This window comes from Schistocerca cancellata, chromosome 2 (genome assembly GCF_023864275.1).
Source record: "Schistocerca cancellata isolate TAMUIC-IGC-003103 chromosome 2, iqSchCanc2.1, whole genome shotgun sequence".
Taxonomy (NCBI): Eukaryota; Metazoa; Arthropoda; class Insecta; order Orthoptera; family Acrididae; genus Schistocerca; species Schistocerca cancellata.
In genome coordinates, this window is record NC_064627.1 from 646,828,086 (window position 1) to 646,853,827 (window position 25,742).

The window sequence follows — 25,742 nt, forward strand, 5'->3', positions numbered from 1 at the left end:
ACACAATACTGTACATAAGTATTGACACATATATATACCTCAAGAAAATTGCAATACATTTAAAAAATGTAATAACCTGTGGTGTAATACATTATGAAAAGCGTGATACGTTAAGGTCTTCTTCCTTTTTTCCAAATTAGCAGCTGAGAAAACAGCTGCAACTGCTACAGTATAAGTCTAGAAACCAACAGTGACAAAATTAATTCAGACATATCATCACATATATTGTGGCTATTACACATTTACCTGTCTACCACTAAATTAGAAACGTTAAGTGTAAATACATCAGCTATCTGAACACATGTTTACATTCTTTGGCATTATTTGATATCAAAACACATATATTATCTCAGTAATACGCTACAGACAAAGATATGACTGGCGATTTCTGCGCCAATGCTAGTTCAGCATCAGCCACTTCTCTGATCAGATGCTGAATTTCAAGACAGTCTCTCACGTAGGACACATGTTTTGACTTGTTTCTTCATGGCAATGCGCATACTCCGCCTTGGCTGCCCCTCTTCACGTTCAATCCACACATGATGAGGCAAGGTAAAAGCATTGAGGGCAATAAAACGGAGAAGACCTTTGTGGTCCCATGGTTCTCTGCTCTTCCTCTCGAAGGCCCTGACATGTTCTTCACCCACATCCTGCTGTGCAGGGGCCTGGCGGGAGAAGAACGCTACCACGCTTCGAGATGTCCCCGGCATGGACTCTGATTCCAATGGGGGTGAGTGTTGTGGTACAGCTTCTGGGAACAACGCGGATGGTTGAGTCACAAAAATCGGCTCCATGGGATGATCATGTGAGGAAGATGACAGCTGTGCAGGGAGTCCTGAGACTAGCTCCGCTGATGGTACCACAGGCCCTGGTCCATTTTCAGCTGAGTCTTCTGTGTTGCAGTGCTGGACATGGGAGAATGGTTGAGGTGAACAGAGCTCCATGGGAGACTGTGGTGGGAGTTGTACGACTGCCTCTTCTGATAATGCAGCTGACTGCATACCTACTTCATTGAAATGAGTTGGTAACACTAATTCCTTTGCCGGCTTGGGAGAATTGTGCACAACAGGTGTGCAAGCCTCAGCGCCCATTGTCGGAGGCTTTTCTGATAGCGAATACATCGCTCGAGGCTTTCCAGGCTGCATCTGGTCGACGTGTAGCTGGATGATGGCATTCTGCTGGAACTGTTGCTCCTCAGGCGGTGACGATTGCTCAGGTGCCTGCTGCTTTTCCTCCTGGGATCCTGCCGCGTTCTCCTCATCATCATGAGAATGATCTACGATTTCATGTTCGTCGTTGAGACTTCTGAGGTGCTGTTCATCGCGAGTTACTTCTCTGGTCACGGATTGGCCTCTGTCTTCACTGATGTTTCCGAACTTTTGAGAGACAGATGGCTGTGCGCCGTTGAAGCTGTGAAGCTCACGGACGAAAGCCTTTCCCGATTTAATATTTGGAGTATTGTCGTTCAGTCGAGCTTGCAATCTCGACAAGAGTTTCGATAACTTGGTTTTCGGCAGTGTCTGGGTCAATACCTTGAAAACGTACTCTTCAAATACTGCAGTAGAAACGGTACCGGGCGTGTCATTTGTATGGCGGGGATGATTTGCAAAAAAATAGCTGAAATTAGGTAAGGGTTGTCCATGTGCAGTCCCGATCGGTTTCCACGTCTTGGGATTAGCGTATGAAGCTGCTGGTTGTTTTTTTCCACCTGCATCATCTACTGAATCATTAGAAACGTCCGACAAATGAGTATAGGTTGGACGTCGGATGGGTGAGCTTGGCCGTCCCTGGTTAGATGGCTGCACAGGGGTGCCGCCGCCTTCGCCGTTGCCGTCGTCAGAATCGTCAAGTTCTGAGTCTGAGTCTGTGTCTCTCAGGACATCATTGTTGCCTTTAGGCATAGGCGGCTCAGTTGGCTTCTCGCATTCTGGAGAAATATCTGAAACGTCGCCGGCCATGGTATTAGACAGTGGGCGTGGCTGCACAGGAAGTCCGAAAAACTGATGGCTAAAATGTCCTCCATAGAGACTAGAAGGTGGCTCCCTCTTATGGTCTATTGTGTTCTGAAAGGAGAGGTCCGCTTGTGGAGCGATGTTATCTGAGCTTGTGTCCACTGGCATTTTGCGAGGTGAACGCACTGAGAGGCTGGCTTCGTCTGTTGGTACTGGCTCGCGGAATATGGAGAAGGTGGCGCGGATTTCACTGTTGGCGGGTGAGGCTCCTCCAGTGAAGTCATTCAGGGGACCGTGGCGCGCTTCCTCGTCCTCAACGGACGGGAAACTCCTGGCGGCCGGTGGTGACGAAGACGCGTGGTCCACGACAGGAATTCGAAGTTCGTGCAACGGCTGGTACGCCGGATGGCCACTTTTCTCCGCGGCCGCTCCCATTGCCTGTGACATCCACTGGCTGTGCATTGTCCTGCAGTTCATGGAGAACAAGTTGTGGGAGCAGATTTCCATCCTAGAAAATGTTGCTTCCCCTCCCCTCGCTTCGAATGCTCTCAGGTGTCCTGAAATGCAAAATATACAACATTTTATTTTTTATACTTTTTATATTATGGAATGTAGTCGAATTAAGTCGGGTGATGCTGGCGATATAAGATTAGGAAATGAGACGCTTAAAGTAGTAAAGGAGTTTTGCTATTTGGGGAGAAAAATAACTGATGATGGTCGAAGTAGAGAGGATATAAAATGTAGACTGGCAATGGGAAGGAAAGAGTTTGTGAAGAAGAGAAATTTGTTAACACCGAGTATAGATTTAAGTGTCAGAAAGTCGTTTCTGAAAGTATTTGTATGGAGTGTAGCCATGTATGGAAGTGAAACATGGACGATAACTAGTTTAGACAAGAAGAGAATAGAAGCATTTGAAATGTAGTGCTACAGAAGAATGCTGAAGATTAGTTGGGTGGATCACGTAACTAATGAGGAGGTATTGAATAGAATAGGGGAGAAGAGGAGTTTGTGGCACAATTTGACAAAAAGAAGGGACTGGTTGGTAGGACATGTTCTGAGGGAGGCCAAGAGATAAATACACTACGCAAATTAAGAAGGATGTAGGTTGCAGTGAGTACTGGGAGACGAAGAAGCTTGCACAGGATAGGGTAGGATGGAGAGCTGCATCAAATCAGTCTCAGGACTGAAGACCACAAACATTAACAACAACAGCGTATTATTCTGTCACAAATTTTATAATTACCATTTGTATTATTAGTTCTATTATTTGTATTTTATGTAATTTCTGTACAACATAATTTTATGAAAATTACTTTTATCCACTTTATATCGTACATAGAGCTGTTACAGCCTTGTTCGTGCCAGACCTTGTTTGTATACACACTTAATCAGTTCTTGGAGTATGTTGGTGTTGAGCCATTACTCGTTTCCAATGGATATATATCTCGTAAGTGCCTGTTAGCAACTGTTTTTCCTACACATGGCGGCTGAGCATCTTTCCTAGCGTTAGAGGTTAATTAACCGCACTGAAAGACCTAATTAAAACAAAGGACCTGGAGTAGACGACATTCCCTCAAAATAGCTGAGATCCTTGAGAGAGCCAGCCACGGCAAAACTATTCAACTTGCTGTGCACATACAGGCGAAATACCCGCAGATTTCAAGAGCAATGAAATAATTTTAGTTCCAAAGGAAGCTAATTAACAGTGCATGACTGCAAAATACAAATACGCATTATATACAGATGTTTAGAAAAAGTGGTAGAAGCCGACCTAGTGGAAGAACATACAACTCGGGTTCCGGAACACATACTATTTGTCTTAGTAGAGAAGATAAAGGAAGGAAAGCCTACGTTTATAGCGTTTGTAGAGTAAAAAAGGTTTTAGGCACTGTACATGGGAACAGATTCCTTGAAATTTTGAAAATAGCACGGATAAAATACTCTGATTGTAAGGCTACTCAGAACTTGTACTGCAACTAGGGTGAAGTGCTAAGAACCGAAGAATACGAAAGGGTTCAAAATAGCTCTGAGCACTATGAGACTTAACATCTGAGGTCATCAGTCCACTAGAACTTAGGACTACTTAAACCTTACTAACCTAAGGACATCACACACATCCATGCTCAAGGCAGGATTCGAACCTGCGACCGGAGCGGTCGCGCGGTTCCAGACTGCAACACCTAGAACCGCTGGGCCACACCGGCCGGCAATACGAAAGGGAAGCAGTAGTTGACAAAGGAGTGAGACACAACTAATCCCTATACCTTACATTATTTAATATGTACATTTAGTAACCAGTAAAGAAAATGGAGGAGAAATTTGGAAAGGAGACTAAAATTCAAGGAGAAGACATTGTTTGCCTACACACTGCCATTCTGTCAAAGACAGAAAAGGGCTTCGAAGAGCAGCTGAACGGAATGGAAAAGCGTTTCTGAAAGGAGAAATTTGTTAATATCGAATATAAGTTTAAATTTATGAAGTCCTTTTCGAGGTATCTGCAGCCTTGTGCAGAAGAGGGGCATGTAAGATAAACAAATCAGGCAAGAAGAGATTAGAAACCTATGAAATGTGCTACTTCAGAAAAATGCTGAAGGTTAGATGGGTAATTAGAATTATTAATGAGGAGAAGGTCAACTGAATTAGGGGAAAAAGGAATTTATGATGTAACCTAAATAAAAGAAGGGATCGTGTGATAGGGCACATTCTGGACCGGAGAGCGTTTGTTAATTTTGTAATGGAGGGAAGTATGGAGAATAAAAATTTTAGAGGATACCGAGCCGGCCGTTGTGACCGAGATGTTCTAGGCGCTTCAGTCTGGAACCGCGTTCCTGCTACGGTCGCAGGTTCGAATCCTGCCTCGGGCATGGATGTGTGTGATGTCCTTAGGTTAGTTAAGTTTAAGTAGTTCTAAGTCTAGGGGACTGATGAGCCATTTTTTTAGGGTACCGAGAGTGACTGTAGTCAGTAGGTTCAAAGGGATGTAGGTTGCAGTAGTTGTTCTGACAGATGAAGAGACATGGACAGGATAGACTAGCGTGAAGAACTGCATCAGACCATTATGTGGAATGAAGATCACAACGACATCGACACCAGAACTTGCAGCTAAAACTGGCGTTCCAAGCGTCTGCTCATGGTTGAACTTGATGTATCTGCGAGATCTTAAGTTGCCTGTGAGCTTTGGCACTCACATCAGCGAAGCAGCTTCAGCATTCAGTACTGTTGGGGCAGTTTATGAGAAGTACCACACACTATTTGCTTAAGGGGGCGTCCCTGTATCGGTATCAAGTGTATCGCCAGACTATACATGTAAGTCTATAACATGTTTCAAGCCACATCTCCAAAAACATGGAAATCGCATGGGGAGAGATCGGATCTGTATGGAGGACGTGTAAGGGAATTCCAGGGAAATTTCTGCAGCGTAGTCGAAACAATCTTGGCAACATATGGCGCCGCTGTCGATTTGCTTCAGAAGAAGAGGTGCACGCCTGGGCACAGCGATGGTTCCGTAGGTAACCGCAAACATTGACCATCCCGTCTTACAGTGAGATAAATAATGGGTTGCGACGATTACTTTTGAAATAATAAACAACCTACTTACTTTTTTCCATTTGTCTCACTTTCATTTGACTGCCGCTCGTGAAAAGGCTAAATGCCGTGATATGAGGCTTGTTGATGTTTGGCACGGAATACAAAAAAGTCCAGAATTATACTATGTAAGGTGATTCCGTGATGGTGTTAAAAACTTTCAGGGGTGATGAAGACGTATAAATACATCAATTTTAGGTAAGGAACCCTGTTCTCTAAACGACCGACCCAAAAGTTATAAGTGAAAATCTTTCTTAGACCTCTGTTGTTGCTAACATTGTAGGATAGGCAACTTTCTGAGGCAGTGGTAAGCGCCAAAACAAGAAAAAAATATTTGCCTACCATGGCTCTAAAATGCACTTTTTCATCTTCGGTACTGTAAACCACATCTCTTCTGTTGCTAGCTGTTTGCTTTCCATATTTTTGAAAAAGGTATTATGGATCAAAACAAGAAAAAAAGTCTAGTAAACGAGGGCTTCAAAATGCTACGAATAACTGTTCACCATCGTTACCGTGAAACACATCTCTTCCATTGAACAAGTGCTGATAGACATTAAAATAAGCATTTTAGAGCTCATATTGACCGGGCATTTTTTTTCTAGTTTTTATCCGTAATTCCAACTCTGGAAGTTTCCTGCCCTACAATCTTAGCAACAACAGTACCGATACTTGCATTCTACATTCAGAGGTCTCAGAACGAGTTTCATTAATAAATTTCGACTCGGTGATTTACAGATCAGGGTTTCTACCTCATTCTATAGCTTGTTATCCTTTCCTATTGCAGGGACGTGCATTTTGTGTAGAAACATTGTAAACCAACTCCCAGTGATAAATGAAGCAAGTAGCAAAACTGTAATAAAATGGAGCAAATGTTTGTTTCACAGTTTTACAAAGAGAATTCGCTGCCGAGTTTGTGAAGAGACAATAGCAAGTTTAACCTCCACTCTCTAACTCTCTTTCTCGGCGTTGTATACTGTGGCGGAAATGATAATCAGAGACGATTACTGCACTTAGTACTCTAAAGATAAAGATGAAAATTAAATATAGTTTGCGGCATTACTACTTTTACTAACTTCGACCGATTTACGTTTGAATAATAATAAACTGCTTGAAGTAAGATATCATGTGTCAGAAACAACTGATTATTTTTCTTGGGGCCGTAGTTTTTTGTAAGTAATTTTTAGATATGCGTAGTTTACGTGAGGATCAGTAGAGCACCTCGTTCCAGCAATATGAATTTTGCTTGAGACTCTCAGATGGAGACATTTAGCGAGGGGTGTATCGGAGTAGTAGGAACGCTTGGATAATACCCTTGTCCAAAAGGTTTGACACCAGCTGACTCTTTATGCGACGTCATGAGAAGACTTTTGGGTGAAATGTGTTTTGCCAGGCTTATTTTCCGCGGGATTCATTAGCGCCGTAGCACGAATCTTATTGCTTTGAGATTAATACTCGCTGAGACGTTTTCTCGGGCTCATCTTAGACGCTGTTATCGAGGAAGTAAGCATAGGCTCTACCGATTAGCCTGAGAGAAGTCACCACTTAGTTACTCACTTTGTATTCGAGTTCAAGTGTTACCAGATACTTCACCTTCAGAATTAGCTATGACAGGAACGACCATTCGAAGCAACAATGTCTAGTAAGCATGGGCTCTGAAGCACTTGCCATAAAATCTACGAGGACTTGTTCATCTTCGCTATTGTGAGACACATCTCATACTGAAGAAGTGCTCCAATCTCTTAACGTGTTCATTTCAGAGCCCATGTTTACTCGAAATTTTTTTCTTGTTTTGGTCCATACTAACTCCTCACAAAATATATAAAACAACGAGCGTGCAGTAGAAGAAATTTGTTTCACACTATCGAAGATGAAGTGCTCATAGCTCTTAAGGTATGCATTTTGGAGCCCATGCTTGCTTCACATGAATGATAGTTCTGGTCATATCGCCGAATGCTGACCAGTCCTCCCGCGATATCTCACGCATACTTTTCGCTTCTTTGCCCGTATCTCTTAACACTGATTGAGATGGCAGAGTGGTTACCAGACTGGGTCCGCATTCGGCAGGGCAACAGCTGAAATCCCCGTCCAACCATCCAAATTTAGGTTTCCCGTGGCTTCCACATATCGATTAAGGCAGATGCTTGGATGGTTCCTGTGAAAATGAGACGGTTGATTACCTATCTCATCCTTCCTGTGTCGGAGTTGTGTTATATGTGCAGTGATCTGGTCGTCCAGTCCTCCCGGGACATCCATTATAAAATTTCAGTTAAAGAACAACTAAAAAAAAAAGTATATGGAAATTATATGAAAATAAGAAAATGGGAATGTAGAACGTAATGCCCAAATCTACTAAACATAGAAATTATTAAGTCATCATCATTAAACTTTTCATAGTTCTTTCTTTGGATACAGAGAGAGAATTGTGGGTTATTCATTTTACGCCGTATAGTGTGACACGAAGTGGCCTAGAGAGGTTTCCTTACGTAAAATACATCTTGGGATAGTGGAAAAAATTGCGCGAGCTAAGTAGAAAATAGAATCGCTGTCATTTGTGATAAGCTATATGCTGCGTTGTTTTGAGGCGCCAGGTCACGGATTGCGCGACCCCTCCCGCCGGAGGTTCGATTCCTCCCTCGGGAATGGGTGTGTGTGTTGTTCTTGCCAAAGTTAGTTTAAGTGATGTGTAAGACTAGTGACCGATGACCTCAGCAGTTTGGTCCCTTGGGAATTCACACACGTTTGAACGTTTTTATAAGCTATATGGGCACCAGTACTGCTAGACGAGCGTGTGAGCTAAAATTGCTCTTTCGTAGTTGTGTTTATCTCGTTGACGAACATTGTTAGCTGTTCCCGCCTGAAACGTGTTGAAACTAAGCAATGACATAGTCTTGGAATGGAACATAAATAATCGTTCTGGGAGACGGTACTGCAACTGATCTGGTTTCATGCGAGAACACTGCAGAGTATCAGATGAAAGCCAGTCACGGAAAATCGTAATTTCCACACATTTCACAAACTTTTAAAATTTTTGTGTCTTGAATATACATTAGGTAAATATCACAGCATCACATTTCAGGCTAAGTACTTTGAGAGAGGAGACCATAGCTTAAAATTAATTTCTTGATTTGCCGACATCACATTACTAAAGAACTATTGGTAAACAAAAAAGAAAGATACTGAACTATTCAGGCCTGGAACACTTTTTGATATTTGACTGTTAAAGAAACTGGGCTTACTTGTCCATTAGATTTCCGTGATAGTAAAACTGTCCCGTCTCATGGTCAAAATTTGGATCACCTGCGCGAATGAGTACCGCTATCATTGAGCAAACTACTTTAATTCCGTGAAACTGTGTTTAATAAACGCCGTCGCACAAACCGCATTTGTTTATTTCTTCTGTAACGATTCGGTAAGACACTTGATTTTAGTGTACTAAGAAGATGCAAAGCTGGTACTTTTTGCCGATGATACAAGTATAGCTATCACACCCAACAGACAAGAATTAACTGATGAAATTGTAAACGATGTTTTTCAGAAATTCGTTAAGTTGTTCTCTGCAAATGGGCTCTCATTAAACTTTGATAAAACACAGTATATACAGTTCCACACAGTAATTGGAAAGACACCATTAATAAATATAGACTTCGATGAGAAATTGGTAGCTAAGGTAGAATATTCAAAATTTCTAGGTGTATGCATTGATGAGGGGTTGAAATGGAAAAATAACACACTGAAGATATGCTGAAACGTTTGAGTTCAGCTACTTATGTTATTAGGGTCATTGCAAATTTTGGCGATATACAGCTCAGTACATTAGCTTACCACGCCTATTTTCATTCTCTGCTTTCTTATGGCATCATATTCTGGGGTAGCTCCTCATTGAATAAAAGATTGTTCATCGCACAAAACCGTGTAATCAGAATAATTGCTGGCGCTCATCCAAGATCATCCTGCAGACACTTATTTAAAGAGCTAGGGATCTTCAATGTAGCCTCACAATATATATATATATATATATATATATATATATATATATATATATATATATATATATATATATACTTATGAAATTTTTTATTAACAATCCGAACGAATTCAAAAGTAATAGCAGTGTACATGGCTACAACACTAGGAGGAAGGATGACTTCACTACTCAAGGTTAAATCTAACTTTGGCTCAGAAGGGGGAAAATTATGCTGCCAGAAAAGTCTTTGGTCACTTACCTAATAGCATCAAAAGTCTGACAGATAGCCATATAGCATTTAAAAGGAAATTAAAAGAATTTCTTAATGGCAACTCCTTCTACTCATTAGATGAATTTTTGGATATAGTAAGTGGGTAATTTCCCCACTCCCACAAAAAAAATTAAAAATATTAAGTGTCATGTAATATTTTGTGTAGTGTAATATCTTGTATAGACACCTTTTATTAACCTGACACGTTCCACATCATTACGAAGTGTCGTATTCATGATCTATGGAACAAGTACTAATCTAATCTAATCAAAAGCAGGTACTTCTTCCAGTCATTGGAACTACACAATCGCATCGTGTTCCTACTGCACAATTTCTCTGTGATGGAATGGTTACAGCGCATCAGTGAGCTCCGATTTGTAGCTAACGTGAACACATGATTTGCCTAGCGATGATGAACCCTTACGCAGACACCATATCAAATTCCAACAAGAATCAAACAAATAACAGCATATTCTTGTAATGTATACTTCTACATAAAAACAAGTCGGTGTTTAACGTTGTTACCAGAAATCTCGATAAGTTCTTGCCGATGTAGTTCAAATTTTTGCAGGGGCAACGTTGTTAGTAAATAACTCGAAAAGTTCTAGACCAATTTACTTCATCTTTTTTACTTATACATGACACGCTAATAAGCGTTCGGACAAATATGGGCCACATATTTTAATACTTACGGTACATAAAGATATAAATAAAATCTGCTGCACTGTATAAAGAACAAGTAGTTGCTTGAGATTGTTATCAAAAATATATGGATGTAGAGTATCGCGTAAAAAGAGAAGTAAATCTGCCACACTTTTTTTAAACAACAATGTATTGGTTTTCTGTTACAACGGCTGCAAGAAAGAAAATTCTGTGCTACGCTGTTCTGTGAATTTGACAACAATAGTGATATTACACGACTACAACACTAGAAGAAAAATGACATTTTTAAACCTGTCGGTGGCTCAGAAAGAAGTTCAATATGCATCACCAAAAATGTTTGATCATTTGCACAAAAACATTCAATTTCAGACACGTACCAAAGCAAATTTCAAAATTAACCTACAATCATTTCTTCTGGACAACATCTTCTATTCCATACACGAATTTTTATTTAAAAACGGGTAAACTGTTAAAAAAAACTTAATGTCGTTGCAAAGTAACACATGCATGCATACGTCGAAAAATAGTATGTTATTTAATGTTAAAACTAACATGTACACACGTCGTGTAAAATGACTTGTTCCACATCAAATCGATAGCGTGTTTCCCCAACCATGTAAGAAAAATTTTATGAAAGTAAAGAGAGCTTCTCTGCAAATTAAACGTAGCCAAACGTTAGCATAAGAAGAGCCACGCGGGAAGCATTCAACGAACCGGAAGTAAACTTCTATCCACTGACTTGACAGAAAACCCTAAGCAGTTTTTTCTTACGTTAAATACCATTCTACACAGTCTACGCGAAAGAATCAGCTCCTCTTCCAGTGGCAGTGTACGGTAAGTCGCTGGAGGAGCGAAGCGTTCCTACTGATAGCAAAAAAGCGCCTACCATTTCCGTTTTCAAGAAGGATCGTCGAACAGGCGTACAAGGCAATAGATCTATTATCTCTGACGTCAGTCCGGTGTAGAATTTTGGAACTTGCTTTATGCTCACTTGTCATGACATTTCTGGCAAACCGAAAAATCTCCTACGTAGAAATCAACATGGGTTCCGAAAACAACCGTCGTGTGAAATCCTGCTTGCTGTCTTCGTCCACAAGATCCAGAAAGCAGCACGTACAGGCGCCCAGGCGGATACCGTGTTCCCTGACTTTCGGAGGGCGTTCGATACGGTTATGCACTGCCGCCTAATGAACGAAACATGAACTTTGGGAATATCAGACCAGCTGTATGATAGTCCCGAAGAGTTTTAGCAAAGAGGACAGAGCATGCCAGTCTCAAAGGAGAGAAATTCTCAGACGTAAACGTAACTTCGGCCGAATACCAAGGGAGTGTTATGGGACCATTACTTTCCACAATCCATACGTATTATAAAAATGGATAACGTATGTGTGTATGTTCCACATCTCCTCCTAAACCACTTGACCGATTTCAACCACACTTGGTAAACATATCCCTTACTGTTAAGCAACAATCGCTCTGGGGGTGAGAACGACATATCTACTACAGTATAGGAGATATGACATCATGAACAACGAGATGCGTGTAAAACTGCCGCATCATACGTAACGTTTGAATTTGTTAAGGAAACATAAATTAATATTCTGTGATTAAATAACAAAGAATAGAAAGAATATTGTTAATCACTGGTATACTTCAATATGTCGACTGTCCAGTGACGAATTTCAAATTTTTAAATATGAGAAATAACTTGTGATATATTGATATATCTCTGTAATTGCAAATATTGTAAATTTTATTTTTAACGAATTAAGAATTTACGAGAAATATAATCTAGACCCCCCATGAACCATGGACCTTGCCGTTGGTGGGGAGGCTTGCGTGCCTCAGCGATACAGATGGCCGTACCGTAGGTGCAACCACAACGGAGGGGTATCTGTTGAGAGGCCAGACAAACATGTGGTTCCTGAAGAGGGGCAGCAGCCTTTTCAGTAGTTGCAGGGGCAACAGTCTGGAAGATTGACTGATCTGGCCTTGTAACATTAACCAAAACAGCCTTGCTGTGCTGGTACTGCGAACGGCTGAAAGCAAGGGGAAACTACAGCCGTAATTTTTCCCGAGGACATGCAGCTCTACTGTATGATTAAATGATGATGGCGTCCTCTTGGGTAAAATATTCCGGAGGTAAAATAGTCCCCCATTCGGATCTCCGGGCGGGGACTACTCAAGAGGACGTCGTTATCAGGAGAAAGAAAACTGGCGTTCTACGGATCGGAGCGTGGACTGTCAGATCACTTAATCGGGCAGGTAGGTTAGAAAATTTAAAAAGGGAGATGGATAGGTTAAAGTTAGATATAGTGGGAATTAGTTAAGTTCGGTGGCAGGAGGAACAAGACTTTTGGTCAGGTGATTACAGGGTTATAAATACAAAATCAAAGAGGGGTAATGCAGGAGTAGGTTTAATAATGAATAAAAAAATAGGAGTGCGGGTTAGCTACTACAAACAGCATAGTGAACGCATTATTGTGGCCAAGATAGACACAAAGCCCATGCCTACTACAGTAGTACAAGTTTATATGCCAACTAGCTCTGCAGATGATGAAGAAATAGATGAAATGTATGACGAGATAAAAGAAATTATTCAGGTAGTGAAGGGAGACGAAAATTTAATAGTGATGGGTGACTGGAATTCGTCAGTAGGAAAAGGGAGAGAAGGAAACATAGTAGGTGAATATGGATTGGGAGGAAGGAATGAAAGAGGAAGCCGCCTTGTAGAATTTTGCACAGAGCATAACTTAATCATAGCTAACACTTGGTTCAAGAATCATGAAAGGAGGCTATATACATGGAAGAAACCTGGAGATACTGACAGGTTTCAGATAGATTATATAATGGTAAGACAGAGATTTAGGAACTAGGTTTTAAATTGTAAGACATTTCCTGGGGCAGATGTAGATTCTGACCATAATCTATTGGTTATGAACTGCAGATTGAAACTGAAGAAACTGCAAAAAGGTGGGAATTTAAGGAGATGAGACCTGGATAAACTGAAAGAACCAGAGGTTGTAGAGAGTTTCAGGGAGAGCATTAGGGAACAATTGACAGGAATGGGGGAAAGAAATACAGTAGAAGAAGAATGGGTAGCTCTGAGGGATGAAGTGGTGAAGGCAGCAGATGATCAAGTAGGTAAAAAGACGCGGGCTAATAGAAATCCTTGGGTAACAGAAGAAATATTGAATTTAATTGATGAAAGGAGAAAATATAAAAATGCAGTAAATGAAGCAGGCAAAAAGGAATACAAACGTTTCAAAAATGAAATCGACAGGAAGTGCAAAATGGCTAAGGAGGGATGGCTAGAGGACAAATGTAAGGATGTGGAGGCTTGTCTCACTAGGGGTAAGATAGACTCTGCCTACAGGAAAATTAAAGAGACCTTTGGAGAGGAGAGAACCACTTGTATGAATATCAAGAGCTCAGATGGCAACCCAGTTCTAAGCAAAGAAGGGAAAGCAGAAAGGTGGAAGGAGTATATAGAGGGTTTATACAAGGGCGATGTACTTGAGGACAATATTATGGAAATGGAAGAGGATGTAGATGAAGATGAAATGGGAGATAAGATACTGCGTGAAGAGTTTGACAGAGCACTGAAAGACCTGAGTCAAAACAAGGCCCCGGGAGTAGACAACATTCCATTAGAACTACTGATGGCCTCAGGAGAGCCAGTCATGACAAAACTCTACCATCTGGTGAGCACGATGTATGAGACAGGCGAAATACCCTCAGACTTTAAGAAGAATATAATAATTCCAATCCCAAAGAAAGCAGGTGTTGACAGATGTGAAAGTTACCGAACTATCAGTTTAATAAGTCACAGCTGCAAAATACTAACGCGAATTCTTTACAGACGAATGGAAAAACTGGTAGAAGCCGACCTCGGGGAAGATCAGTTAGGATTCCGTAGAAATGTTGGAACACGTGAGGCAATACTGACCTTACGACTTATCTTAGAAGAAAGATTAAGAAAAGGCAAACCTACGTTTCTAGCATTTGTAGACTTAGAGAAAGCTTTTGACAATGTTGACTGGAATACTCTCTTTCAAATTCTGAAGGTAGCAATGGTAAAATACAGGGAGCGAAAGGCTATTTACAATTTGTACAGAAACCAGATGGCAGTTATAAGAGTCGAGAGGCATGAAAGGGAAGCAGTGGTTCGGAAAGGAGTGAGACAGGGTTGTAGCCTCTCCCCGATGTTATTCAATCTGTATATTGAGCAAGCAGTAAAGGAAACAAAAGAAAAATTCGGAGTAGGTATTAAAATTCATGGAGAAGTAGTAAAAACTTTGAGGTTCGCCGATGACATTGTAATTCTGTCAGAGACAGCAAAGGACTTGGAAGAGCAGTTGAACGGAATGAACAGTGTCTTGAAAGGAGGATATAAGATGAACATCAACAAAAGCAAAACGAGGATAATGGAATGTAGTCGAATTAAGTCGGGTGATGCTGAGGGAATTAGATTAGGAAATGAGACACTTAAAGTAGTAAAGGAGTTTTGCTATTTAGGGAGTAAAATAACCGATGATGGTCGTAGTAGAGAGGATATAAAATGTAGACTGGCAATGGCAAGGAAAGCGTTTCTCAAGAAGAGAAATTTGTTAACATCGAATATAGATTTAGGTGTCAGGAAGTCGTTTCTGAAAGTATTTGTATGGAGTGTAGCCATGTATGAAAGTGAGACATGGACGATAACTAGTTTGGACAAGAAGAGAATAGAAGCTTTCGAAATGTGGTGCTACAGAAGAATGCTGAAGATAAGGTGGGTAGATCACGTAACTAATGAGGAGGTATTGAATAGGATTGGGGAGAAGAGAAGTTTGTGGCACAACTTGACTAGAAGAAGGGATCGGTTGGTCGGACATGTTTTGAGGCATCAAGGGATCACAAATTTAGCATTGGAGGGCAGCGTGGAGGGTAAAAATCGTAGAGGGAGACCAAGAGATCAATACACTAAGCAGATTCAGAAGGATGTAGGTTGCAGTCGGTACTGGGAGATGAAGAAGCTTGCACAGGATAGAGTAGCATGGAGAGCTGCATCAAACCAGTCTCAGGACTGAAGACAACAACAACAACATAATCTAGACGAGACAGTCTGGAAAACTACATTGTGTGCAGTGAGTTGCAGTAACTCTCAAGTAAGAGAGTCATTACACAATAGTGCAATCGTACACTAGTCGATTTCTTCGCCTATTTCTATATGTAATGGAAGAACGCAGTACTTCATATTTTCAATCACGTCTCAAAGTCAATTATGATAAGGCAAAAAGAATATAAAACATATGGAAAAGAAAGTAATGCAAACTGGTAATAAAGAAAGAGACACAGTTTATGAAATTTTGTCTTTAGGACAGCTGAAGACAGTGACTGGATGGGCAGAACAGTGAAAATTTCACGCACGGCCGTTGGTGAAATACAGGTAAACAGAGATTCTAAAACGAAGCTCCCTCTGTGTCCCATTAATAACACAACCGAAGACTGACGAAACCAGTTCAGCTGTGTTGCCTCTGTGACTCCTCCGCTAAGCTTTTGTTCAGCAGCTGTAGAGAGCTCTGTAGGCACAGGCAACTGTAGAGACCTGTCGTTACCGAATGTACCAACTCCCCATATGCCCAGCTGCTGCTCGGTAGTTTTTAAGGGTACTAGCAAGTCCTCATAATAATGGTACTCAACATTTTATTAAAAAAAGCACTCCGTCTTCAGGCCACGAGTGGCCTACCGGGACCATCCGACCGCCGTGTCATTCTCAGTGGAGGATGCTGATAGGAGGGGCGTGGGGTCAGGACACTGCTCTCCCGGTCGTTGTGATAGTATTCTTGACCGAAGCCGCTACTAATCGGTCGAGTAGCTTCTCAATTGGCATCACGAGGCTGAGTGCACCCCGAAAAATGGTAACAGTGCATGGCGGCCTGGATGGTCACCCATCCAACTGCCGACCACACCCGACAGCGCTTAACTTCGGTGATCTTACGGTAACCGGTCTATCCACTGCGGCAAGGCCGTTGCACTGAACAGTTTATGTTAAAGCAAAAAATAAATAAATAAATAAATAAAAAATAGAAATAAAAAATAAAAATGTTCTCATAAATGTAAGACACAACTGTTGCCTCAGATTATAGCGAGATATAATTAATCGCATCAAAGAAGAGAAAGCAAAAGTTGAAATTCAGCCCCTCTGTGCTACTGTCAGAGGTGGGGAGAAAAACCAAGCACCATGAAGGAAGTATACCAATGGCACTGAAATCAGTAGTTGTGATATTTCAGAAAAATTAGATGGTTATTCAAGAGAAACAGCTACACAAGTTGACCTAGTCAATAACGCCTTGGCCTGACTTTGGCCCTTATGCAAGAGGTTATTTGGCTTGGCATTGATTGATAGGTTTTGGATGTCCTCCTGCGGGATACCGTGCCTAATCCTGTCCAGTTGGCGCTTTAGGTCCTCATAATTCCGAGATGGATGGAGGGCCCTGCACATAATGCTCCAGTCGTTCTCAGTTGGGAGAGATCTGGTGACCTCGCTGTCCAAGTTGGGGTTTGACAAGCACGGGGACAAGCTGCAGAAACTTTCGCCGTGTGCAGGTAGGACTTATCTTGGTGAAATGTAAGTCCAGGATGGCTTCCCTTGAAGGGCAACAAAACGGGGCGCAGAATATCGTCGACATACCGCTGTGCTGTAAGGGTGCGCGGATGACAACCAAAGGCGCTCCGCTATGGGGGAAAAAAAACGGCACCCCAGATCATCACTCCTAGTTGTGGGGCGGTATGGCAAGTGACAGACATACTGGTATCGCAGCGTTGTCCGAGACGTCTCTAGGCACGTCTTCGGCCTGAAATCTCATTGACTGGAGTAGAATTGTCAGTGTTGAGTCTCGTTTCGAACTGATCCCCGATGACCAGGGAAGTCGTGTCTGGATACACCTCGCACAGTGGTGGGACACCAACCAGACTGCCGCCCGCTTTGCAACCCGACAATCAGTAATGGACTCCTTTGGTTGACATTCGCGGCACCCTTACAGCACAGTGCCGCCTAGACGATATTCTACACCCCCTTTTGCTGCCCATCATGACAAGCCATCCTGAGATTACCTTTCAGCAAGATAATATCCACACCCACACGGCGAAAGTTTCTATTCCTTGTCTTCGTGCTTGCCAGACACTGCCTTAGCCAACAAGGTCCTCGGAATTCTTCCCAGAACGTTTGGAGTATTACAGGCAGGATCTTCCAACCAGTTCGGGTTTTTGACGACCTAATGGACCAGTTGCATAGAGTTCGGCACGATATCTCTCAGGCAGACTTCCAACAACTCTATCAGTCACTGCCAAGTCGAAAAACTGCTTGTATATGGAACAGAGGTGGACCAACGCATTCCTGAATTGGTCAATTTTTGAAGCTGTTTGTCTTGAATAAATCATCCAGTTTTTCTGAAATTGCAATCGTTGTATCGTCTATGTATTTCCCATCTCCGTCCCATCCGGTTAATTTCTTCGTGGTGCGTCGGTCCTTTTATTGTTTTAGAGCATATGTGTATAATCACTGATGTGAAATTCTTGAAATATACTTTACAATAACATTAGAATATTGGAATCACTACCAGAATATTTTATTCGTATTTCGATTCTACTGTCCATACCACAAACTCGACAGAATGTTCATAGAGAGAAGCAGCAACTGTTGGAAAACTATAATTTTCAAGTCACATCTGCGATTTTATGTAGTTGATTAAGGGCTGTCTTCATATGTTTTCAGATTGGTTGCATTTTGATACATCAACTTTGTCGGCGTGTCTTAATCCTCAGACAGCGATACACGGTTTAAAAGCTGACGTATCAAGCTATAACTAAGCTCAAAATGTCCGAAGATGGCACTTGGCGTCCGAAACAGGCACTCGCCTGGATTAAACCTTAACCCTGACTGTAACAAGTAATAAGTTATAACAATATACTGCAGCGGACTGTCCACTTTACTGACTGATAAAAACTATGAGCTGGAGCGATAGGGAATATGAAAACTTCCAGCTCGATTCCCCATTCGAGTTATCAAGGCAGACCAAAAAACATTTTGCTCGCAAGTATAGGACAACTGACGGCGTAATGCTCCTACTCATAGGACCTCACGACAGCTGCCGCTCGGTGTAGCCGCGCGGTGTGGAGCGCTTTGCCACGGTTCGCGCGGCTGCCCCCGTCGTAGGTTCGAGTCCTCCCTCGGGCACAGGTGGGTGTGTTGTCCTTAGTGTAAGTTAGTTTAAGTAGTGTGTAAGCCTAGGGACCGATGACCTCAACAGTTTGGTCCCACAGGAACTTACTACAAATTTCCAAAGTTTACCAACAGTTTTCTGGGATAAATTCCAAAATTCCACACATGGATGCACCACATTGTGCCAGCGAAATGGCGCTACAACCGGAGAAGTATCCAGAGCTGAAGTACGCGGGACAGTTAGATTTTTGTGAGGAAAATGTCTCATAAAACGACTTTTTTTTTACAATATGGATATTTATATATGTGTTTGGAGAGAGAGAGAGAGAGAGAGAGAGAGAGAGAGAGAGAGATTGATTTTTGATTGAGATTTTTACTTTAAGTCGTTAACTAGTACCTGAATTTTGGTTGCTGTCTCCTTGAATGATCAGCTTCTGGACCAGTTGGGGACATATTACAATTTGGAGGAAGTTATTGTTCTTTAAGGTTTAAAATACGACTCTCTTAGTTACTTGGCCGTATTGCGGATAGCTTTGATCCCAAGTTTTCGTAGCTTTTCATACCTAAGGGACCGTTGTTGTAAGTAAAGGAGAAAAGGAGATTGCTTAGCACACAAACTTTCTTCAAACTACACGTCCTGCTACATCAAAATTGGTCAGTGGAGTTCAGCACCATAATTCTGTCGATTGATAGACGGCGACGACAATGAAGTTCACCTCCTTTTCAAAAAACCAGATATTTCTATTCTTCACTTCCAGAAAATTTGTATACATAAATGTTTGGCAACTCGTACACATACTTTACTCGGTTTTATCACAAAAATATCAATTTTCATTAAATGTAACAATACGTTCTGAGCGACGGCTTAGCACCACGTACTCTTTCCACAAGATACAGATTAACTGTTCTCTTTTTTTTATATAAATCGATTGTCTTTTTCTTTTTAGAGTCCATACGCAAAAAATCACAACTACTATCGTTGCGGGGATAGCGCGCTAAAGAGTTTGTTGCTGTCCAGCTGCGCTTCACTGCACTTCAAGTATTTTTTGAATCAAATTTACATTTACGGTATTTACATACATTACTGAGCTTCTCAGAATAAAATCAGACACAAATTAGTTTAAAAAAACGGGGCAGTGAGGCTCACGTAACGTTACAGTCTAAATTGCACACAGATTCACCTTGAAATTCTGGCTATATATGGAGCAAATGTAATAAGACCTTCAGCCGTAGTGAAAATATGCCAACAATTTGACGAATACCGCACAGTTGTGAGTGATGTTGATCAGGAAGTCCAGATAATGCACAGTTCGACTTCCGTCTTTCCGGCAAGCTGAAAGAACGCCTTGGGGAAAGAAATTTTTCAACGATGAGGGCGTTCGTTCACACAGCGCTTCTGGAATGGCTCTGCGACCAAGGAGCAGATTTCTGTCGACGAGAAACTAAACGATTAGTAGAAAGTTCTCAAACTGTTGTTTAGAGTGACTGGGTGATTATGTTTAAAACTAGTGTCATTTACCTGTGTCTCTCGGAAGCGTAGTACAGCATTAAATACAAGTTACTTGACCTGCCAAAACAATGTAAAATTTACTTTTTGTAAAATCGTCTTGTTTTATTTCTACTATTGCCGTATTTCCAACGCCGTGTTAGGAGTGTTGTTGACGATGAGTGAGAGAGAGAAAGAAGGAAAAGGATGAAATCAAGCTCGGGCACGTGATCTACCTCTTTCGAAAACCGCAAAAAGGCTTGATACTGATTTTTCCCATTCAACGGATGACAAGACAAACAAAACAATACGGAAATAGAACTGCGAGGGCAAGAAGAAAAGTGTTAAATGAAATGAGAGAAGCAGTCTGACGTAAGGGAAGACGAAGAAAAGAAAAATAAGGAGAGAGTATATATGTGAGAATATCTTGCACTGTTGGATTGTGAGAAACGTTGCTCGTGCTTCTTCTTAAATGCCGCTTGAGACTGGATCAAAGGTAAATTGCGAGGAATTGGTAGCCACAGGTGGATAGAAGCCCAGATCACGTAAGAAACGTGATCTGGGATAGAAGTCACAGGTCTTCACCTTCTGTTTTTGTATTGTTGTGTCTGTCTTGTTCATGCCCATTGTTACTCTACTCAACAATTCCATACAAGAGCGTACCCAGGTCTGAGCTCTGTGCAGTGCAATGATTCCCAATATGGGGGTTATCACCCCCTGAAGGGTAAAATGAAATTTTGTGAGGAGTAAAAACGTCAGAGTTCAGTTGTGTTTCGGTCACGAAACTAAGTTATTTTTAAAAGGAAATTACTGTTATCACCATTTCGTAAGAACGTGATACAAATTACACGAACTACTGATAATTACAACTTTTTAAATACTAGTATTAACATGTGACACTACGATGTGGAATTACAGCTTGCGAAACAAATGTGTCAAAACATTTATCTCATAGTCCACCCTCTACATACATTACATTGCACGTTGTACCACGCGTTTATGGCAGTAAAACTGACACTATATGTCATATATGCTTAAACAACTCATGAAAATTCCTTCTCTGAATTCTAGGTAGTTCCCGCAATAGAACTGAAATGTATTTTATCATTCGTGTCGCAACAGTAAGTGACGTAACTGACAGCACAACGCAACATTACCTGTAAGGCACAATCAAATCAAAACGAAACGGGCAGAGAAAGAATAGATGTGTACAGCTACAACCATTATGGTAGACAAACAGCCGTTGCATTCAATTATTTACAAATATTTGATGTATGAGGCGAGTAAGTGAGCGGATTGTATGCTAAGAAACTGGATAGACAACTCAAAGCCACGTTGCTTGTCTGGAAGCATTCAAGTTATTTCAAAGTGTAAGGTACTAACGTCGTCAGACAAGCGAAATTTGGAGACATATCATTATGGCTGGCTGTAGTAGTGGGACGTTGTCATTTCTCTAGTCACTTTTGACTAAAACTCTTCTAGAAGAAAAAGTCTCACTCGGGTAGAAATATATTCTGAACTTCCTATGGGCGTAGAGGAAGGAGGAGGTTTATCTGGATGTTAAAGTAGTGGTTTGTTCCCAATTAGGCCTTTGGTTTATGATTCTACAGTTTTTCAACGTGGTAACAGGGTGTTCTCCGAGAGAAACTAAGTAAATCCGCACGTAAATGAGAGAGGAATCCTATTTCTTCCCCGAGCTGTCCAATTCCACCTGCCTAATTTTGCTGGTCGAATTACTCACTGGCCTCATAAACAGAACGTGTTGCCTCCTCAGTGGCTCAGCCCCGCCTACTCAGTCCCTCCTGGATGACGAGAAAAGTTTTGATGGTCTTCCAGTCCAAATTAGGCGTTCATTCGCAGGCTACACGTTTTCGTAACGCGTTTGTTTTCTGCGGACACCACGCAGACAGCTACATAAACTAAAAAAGGAAGAAAATGAGATTACAGTCCACGGCGTAGGTTTATGGAATGGAATGGGAAAGGGCATAAGGTAAGTAAGACATGAAGTATCCAATGCAAACCTCTTTCTGTAAGAGGTGGCTCTCAGTAACTCTATATTCGCTAATCATTTTACTGTAATCAGAATCAGAAGAGATTATGTTTGTATACAAATTATACATAAACACTTGTTGGGGTCTCTAGACCGCCCCTCGTGAGCTATAGCTCTCCCAGGATCCGATAGCTGGTGCGCAGTGAGCAGTTTTCGTCCAAAGTGCTTGGCGAGTTCATTTGCTTGTTCGGAAGGGGAGGCCGATAAGTATTTCCCACCTTTAGGCCGGTCAGCGAAGACAGAACCAAGGCGTGCACCCAGCAGTCTTTCTCAAACGACTTTATTCCGTTAAAAAATTTCACTTTTGATTTACTTATATCTTTATGTGTATGGTTCATGATGATGTTCCTATCATTTCGTTAACGGTCATAGTTATTGTGATATTTACATGAAAGTAAGACATCGCGCGATATTCGGAAAAGTGTGCAATGGGAAGTAGAGGTCGCTATGATTTTGGGTTTGGTGCATATTACATAATATGTTGTTGTGTATGAAATTTAGATAACATATTGAATTTCCACCAATCACCAGAAAACTTATCTGATGTAACAGACTTATTTGTGATCGCGCCGCGCCAACGATAAGACCAGAGTGAAATATTCACAACACTGCTCATATTCCATAAGCGGTTTCAGATATCCAAATGAGATTTTGGAAAATGATAGCACGCAAAGAGGAGAGTATTTTACCAGATTGTTATTGTGTAAAACGTCCTTATCTACCGTCTTATTCCAGTAACTACAGACTGTTTCGACGACAGAATGTGATTTTGAAGGGCCACTGATAGCTGGTGAAACGAGAAATGCTATGAATTTTGGAACAACATATGTGAGGATATTGCAGTTCTTTTGTACACGTCCCTCAACAAACTTAATAAACCACTATTTCAGAAATCTCCTGCAATTGTGTCTTCACATGTTAGTGAGGAGAGACTGTGTAAACTCCGTTGTGTTTTAGCAAAAGAAGAAAATTTTTACTTGGCTACAAGAGAAATGTGTAGGTTTTGTTCAAAATGCACCACTCGTGACGCTTCTGTGAAAGTTACAAATGGTTAACGAGCCAGGCGAAAATCAGTCGCTGCATTTACGGTACAATTATCCCTACATACGAACGAAAGAAGAAGTGACAGTAGATCAATTTGAATGGTCACCATGCAAGTGTGGGCTTGGAAGAGCCCCGCTTAATACGAGGGTGGTTTGAAAAGTTCTCGAAATCACCATGAGAGGTCAGCGCTAGTGCAGCGAGTTGTTCACATGATATTCATTGGACCGTTGCCTGTGAACACATGCCACAGTGAACAGTCAGTGCTCTTGGAAGAGAGCTGTGGCGGTGACGTTGCTCTGTTGTTGTTCCCGCGTAGTGATTTGCGAAGATGGAAAAAAATCGAGATTCGAGCAGTGATTAAGTAGAATGAGGTAATCTGCCAGAAAGTGTCAGTGATTAAGTACTTCGTAAAGAAAGGTATGAAAGCAATGGAGATTCATGCCGATTTCCAGAATACACTGGGGGACTCTGCTCCTTCGTATTCAACTGTTGCTAAGTGGACAAATGAATTTCAATTTGGTCGGGAGAGCTTAGATGATGATCCGCGCCGTGGTCGTCCATGATGTGTCACTACTTCAGGAAACACTTCAAAAATGCACAAAATGGCCATTGAAAGTGCGTGAAATTGCTCACGCTTGTCAGATGTCATCTGAAAGGGTATATCACATTTTAACTGAAGAATTAGAAATGAAAAAATTATCTGCAAGATGCGTGCCGCCACATGACAATGCGCGCCCGCGTACATGTGCCGTCGCTATGGCGAAATTACACGAACTAAGGTATGAATTGTTGCACACCCGCCTTATTCACCTAATATGGCTCCGTCAGACTTCCATCCCTTCACAAAGCTGAAAATTTTTATTGGTGGACGAAGATTCACTTCAAACGAAGAACTGATAGCTGGAATTGACAACTGCGTTGCATGCCTGGAGGAAACTCATTTTTGAGATGGGATCAAGGCAGCCGGCCGCGGTGGCCATGCGGTTCTAGGCGCTGTAGTCCGGAACCGCGCGACTGCTACGGTCGCAGGTTCGAATCCTGCCTCGGGCGTGGATGTTTGTGATGTCCTTAGGTTACCAGAATGAGATTTTCACTCTGCAGCGGAGTGTACGCTGATATGAAACTTCCTGGCAGATTAAAACTGTGTACCCGACCGAGACACGAACTCGGGACCTCATTCTGGAAACATCCCCCAGGCTCTGGCTAAGCCATGTCTCCGCTATATCCTTTCTTTCAGGAGTGCTAGTTCTACGAGGTTCGCAGGAGAGCTTCTGTAAAGTTTGGAAGGTAGGAGACGAGATACTGGCAGAAGTAAAGCTGTGAGTACCGGGCGTGAGTCGTGCTTCGGTAGCTCAGATGGTAGAGCACTTGCCCGCAAAAGGCAAAGGTCCCGAGTTCGAGTCTCGGTCGGGCACACGGTTTTAATCTGCCAGGAAGTTTCGTCCTTAGGTTAGTTAGGTTTAAGTAGTTCTAAGTTCTAGGGGACTGATGACCTCAGATGTTAAGTCCCATAGTGCTCAGAGCCATTTGAACCATTTTTTTGGATCAAGGCACTGGAACATCGTTGGACCACATGCACTAATCTACAAGGAGCCTACACTGAAAAATAATAAAAAGTTTCACTGATTTAAATACTTTTTCTTTCTATTCCTTCCCGAGAACATTTCAAACTACCCTCGTTTTTTCAAAGAATGGAACGGTAGGTTTCAGTTGAGACGGCACTTACGCTCCAGCGCTCGGAGTTTTCCCTGCAGCGCTCTGACCGACGCTCCACTGCTGCCGCTCTGCCCACGCTTCTCCAGCCGACTGCGCATCTAACGGCCACGGCATTTTGCGCGCGCACAGTATCTGTTTTCTTCGTATTGGACAAAACGTGTTCGCAGGAATGTGTCAATTTTAACGATCCTAAGTTTGATGAAGTTAGTAATCAGCGAACAGAGGAACAAGTCAGTGGTATACATCAAGAAGTAGACGTAAAAGACGACAGTTTTGTAATAGCTACTGATCACAAGTCTGCTGACGAACGAGAGTATAATTCAGAAGAAGAAATTCAGGACAATGGTGTTGGGGACCTTCTAAATGTTAGTTAACATCAAATTTATTCTGAGTGGTAGTAAAGGAAAATGTAGATCCCAGCAGTGAACGTCAGTTTTTCAGACTTTCTTTTTGTTCTACCTGGAACAGTTTCTATTTTCAAGTTCAAATACTGTAATTTAGTTTTAAGTGAAAATTTATCTCCCACAGAGATAAAATAAATTTTCACAATGTAAACTTCGGTTCTCTAACAATTTGTCAGTCTCTTTATATGTACCGTTTAAAACACCTACAAAAATATTTGATTTTGTGTGATAAAAAGTAAAATACTGCATGCTTTATTTGGTGTAATAACATGAACATGGAGTATTTAAACAACACTGAAATTATTACAAAATACATGTTACATAACTTAAATGAATAATTTCAAAAGCTTTGTCCCCTAAATCTCAGTTTAAACATTGGAGTGCCAGTGAAAAATGATTGGGAG

General features: G+C 41.6%; 2 protein-coding genes across 2 annotated transcripts in view; one reads left to right on the forward strand and one right to left on the reverse strand.

The window, feature by feature from the left end:
- LOC126162316 (uncharacterized) overlaps positions 1–25,742 on the forward strand; it is a 716,875-nt gene that overhangs the window by 547,607 nt on the left and 143,526 nt on the right. The gene's annotated exons all lie outside the window — the stretch shown is intronic.
- LOC126162315 (uncharacterized) overlaps positions 1–25,742 on the reverse strand; it is a 38,772-nt gene continuing 13,030 nt past the window's right edge. Inside the window, exon 2 of the mRNA XM_049918740.1 lies at positions 1–2,509. Coding sequence (XP_049774697.1) covers positions 441–2,459 — 2,019 coding nt within the window. The 5' untranslated portion in view covers positions 2,460–2,509 and the 3' untranslated portion in view covers positions 1–440. The remainder of the gene's footprint in view (positions 2,510–25,742) is intronic.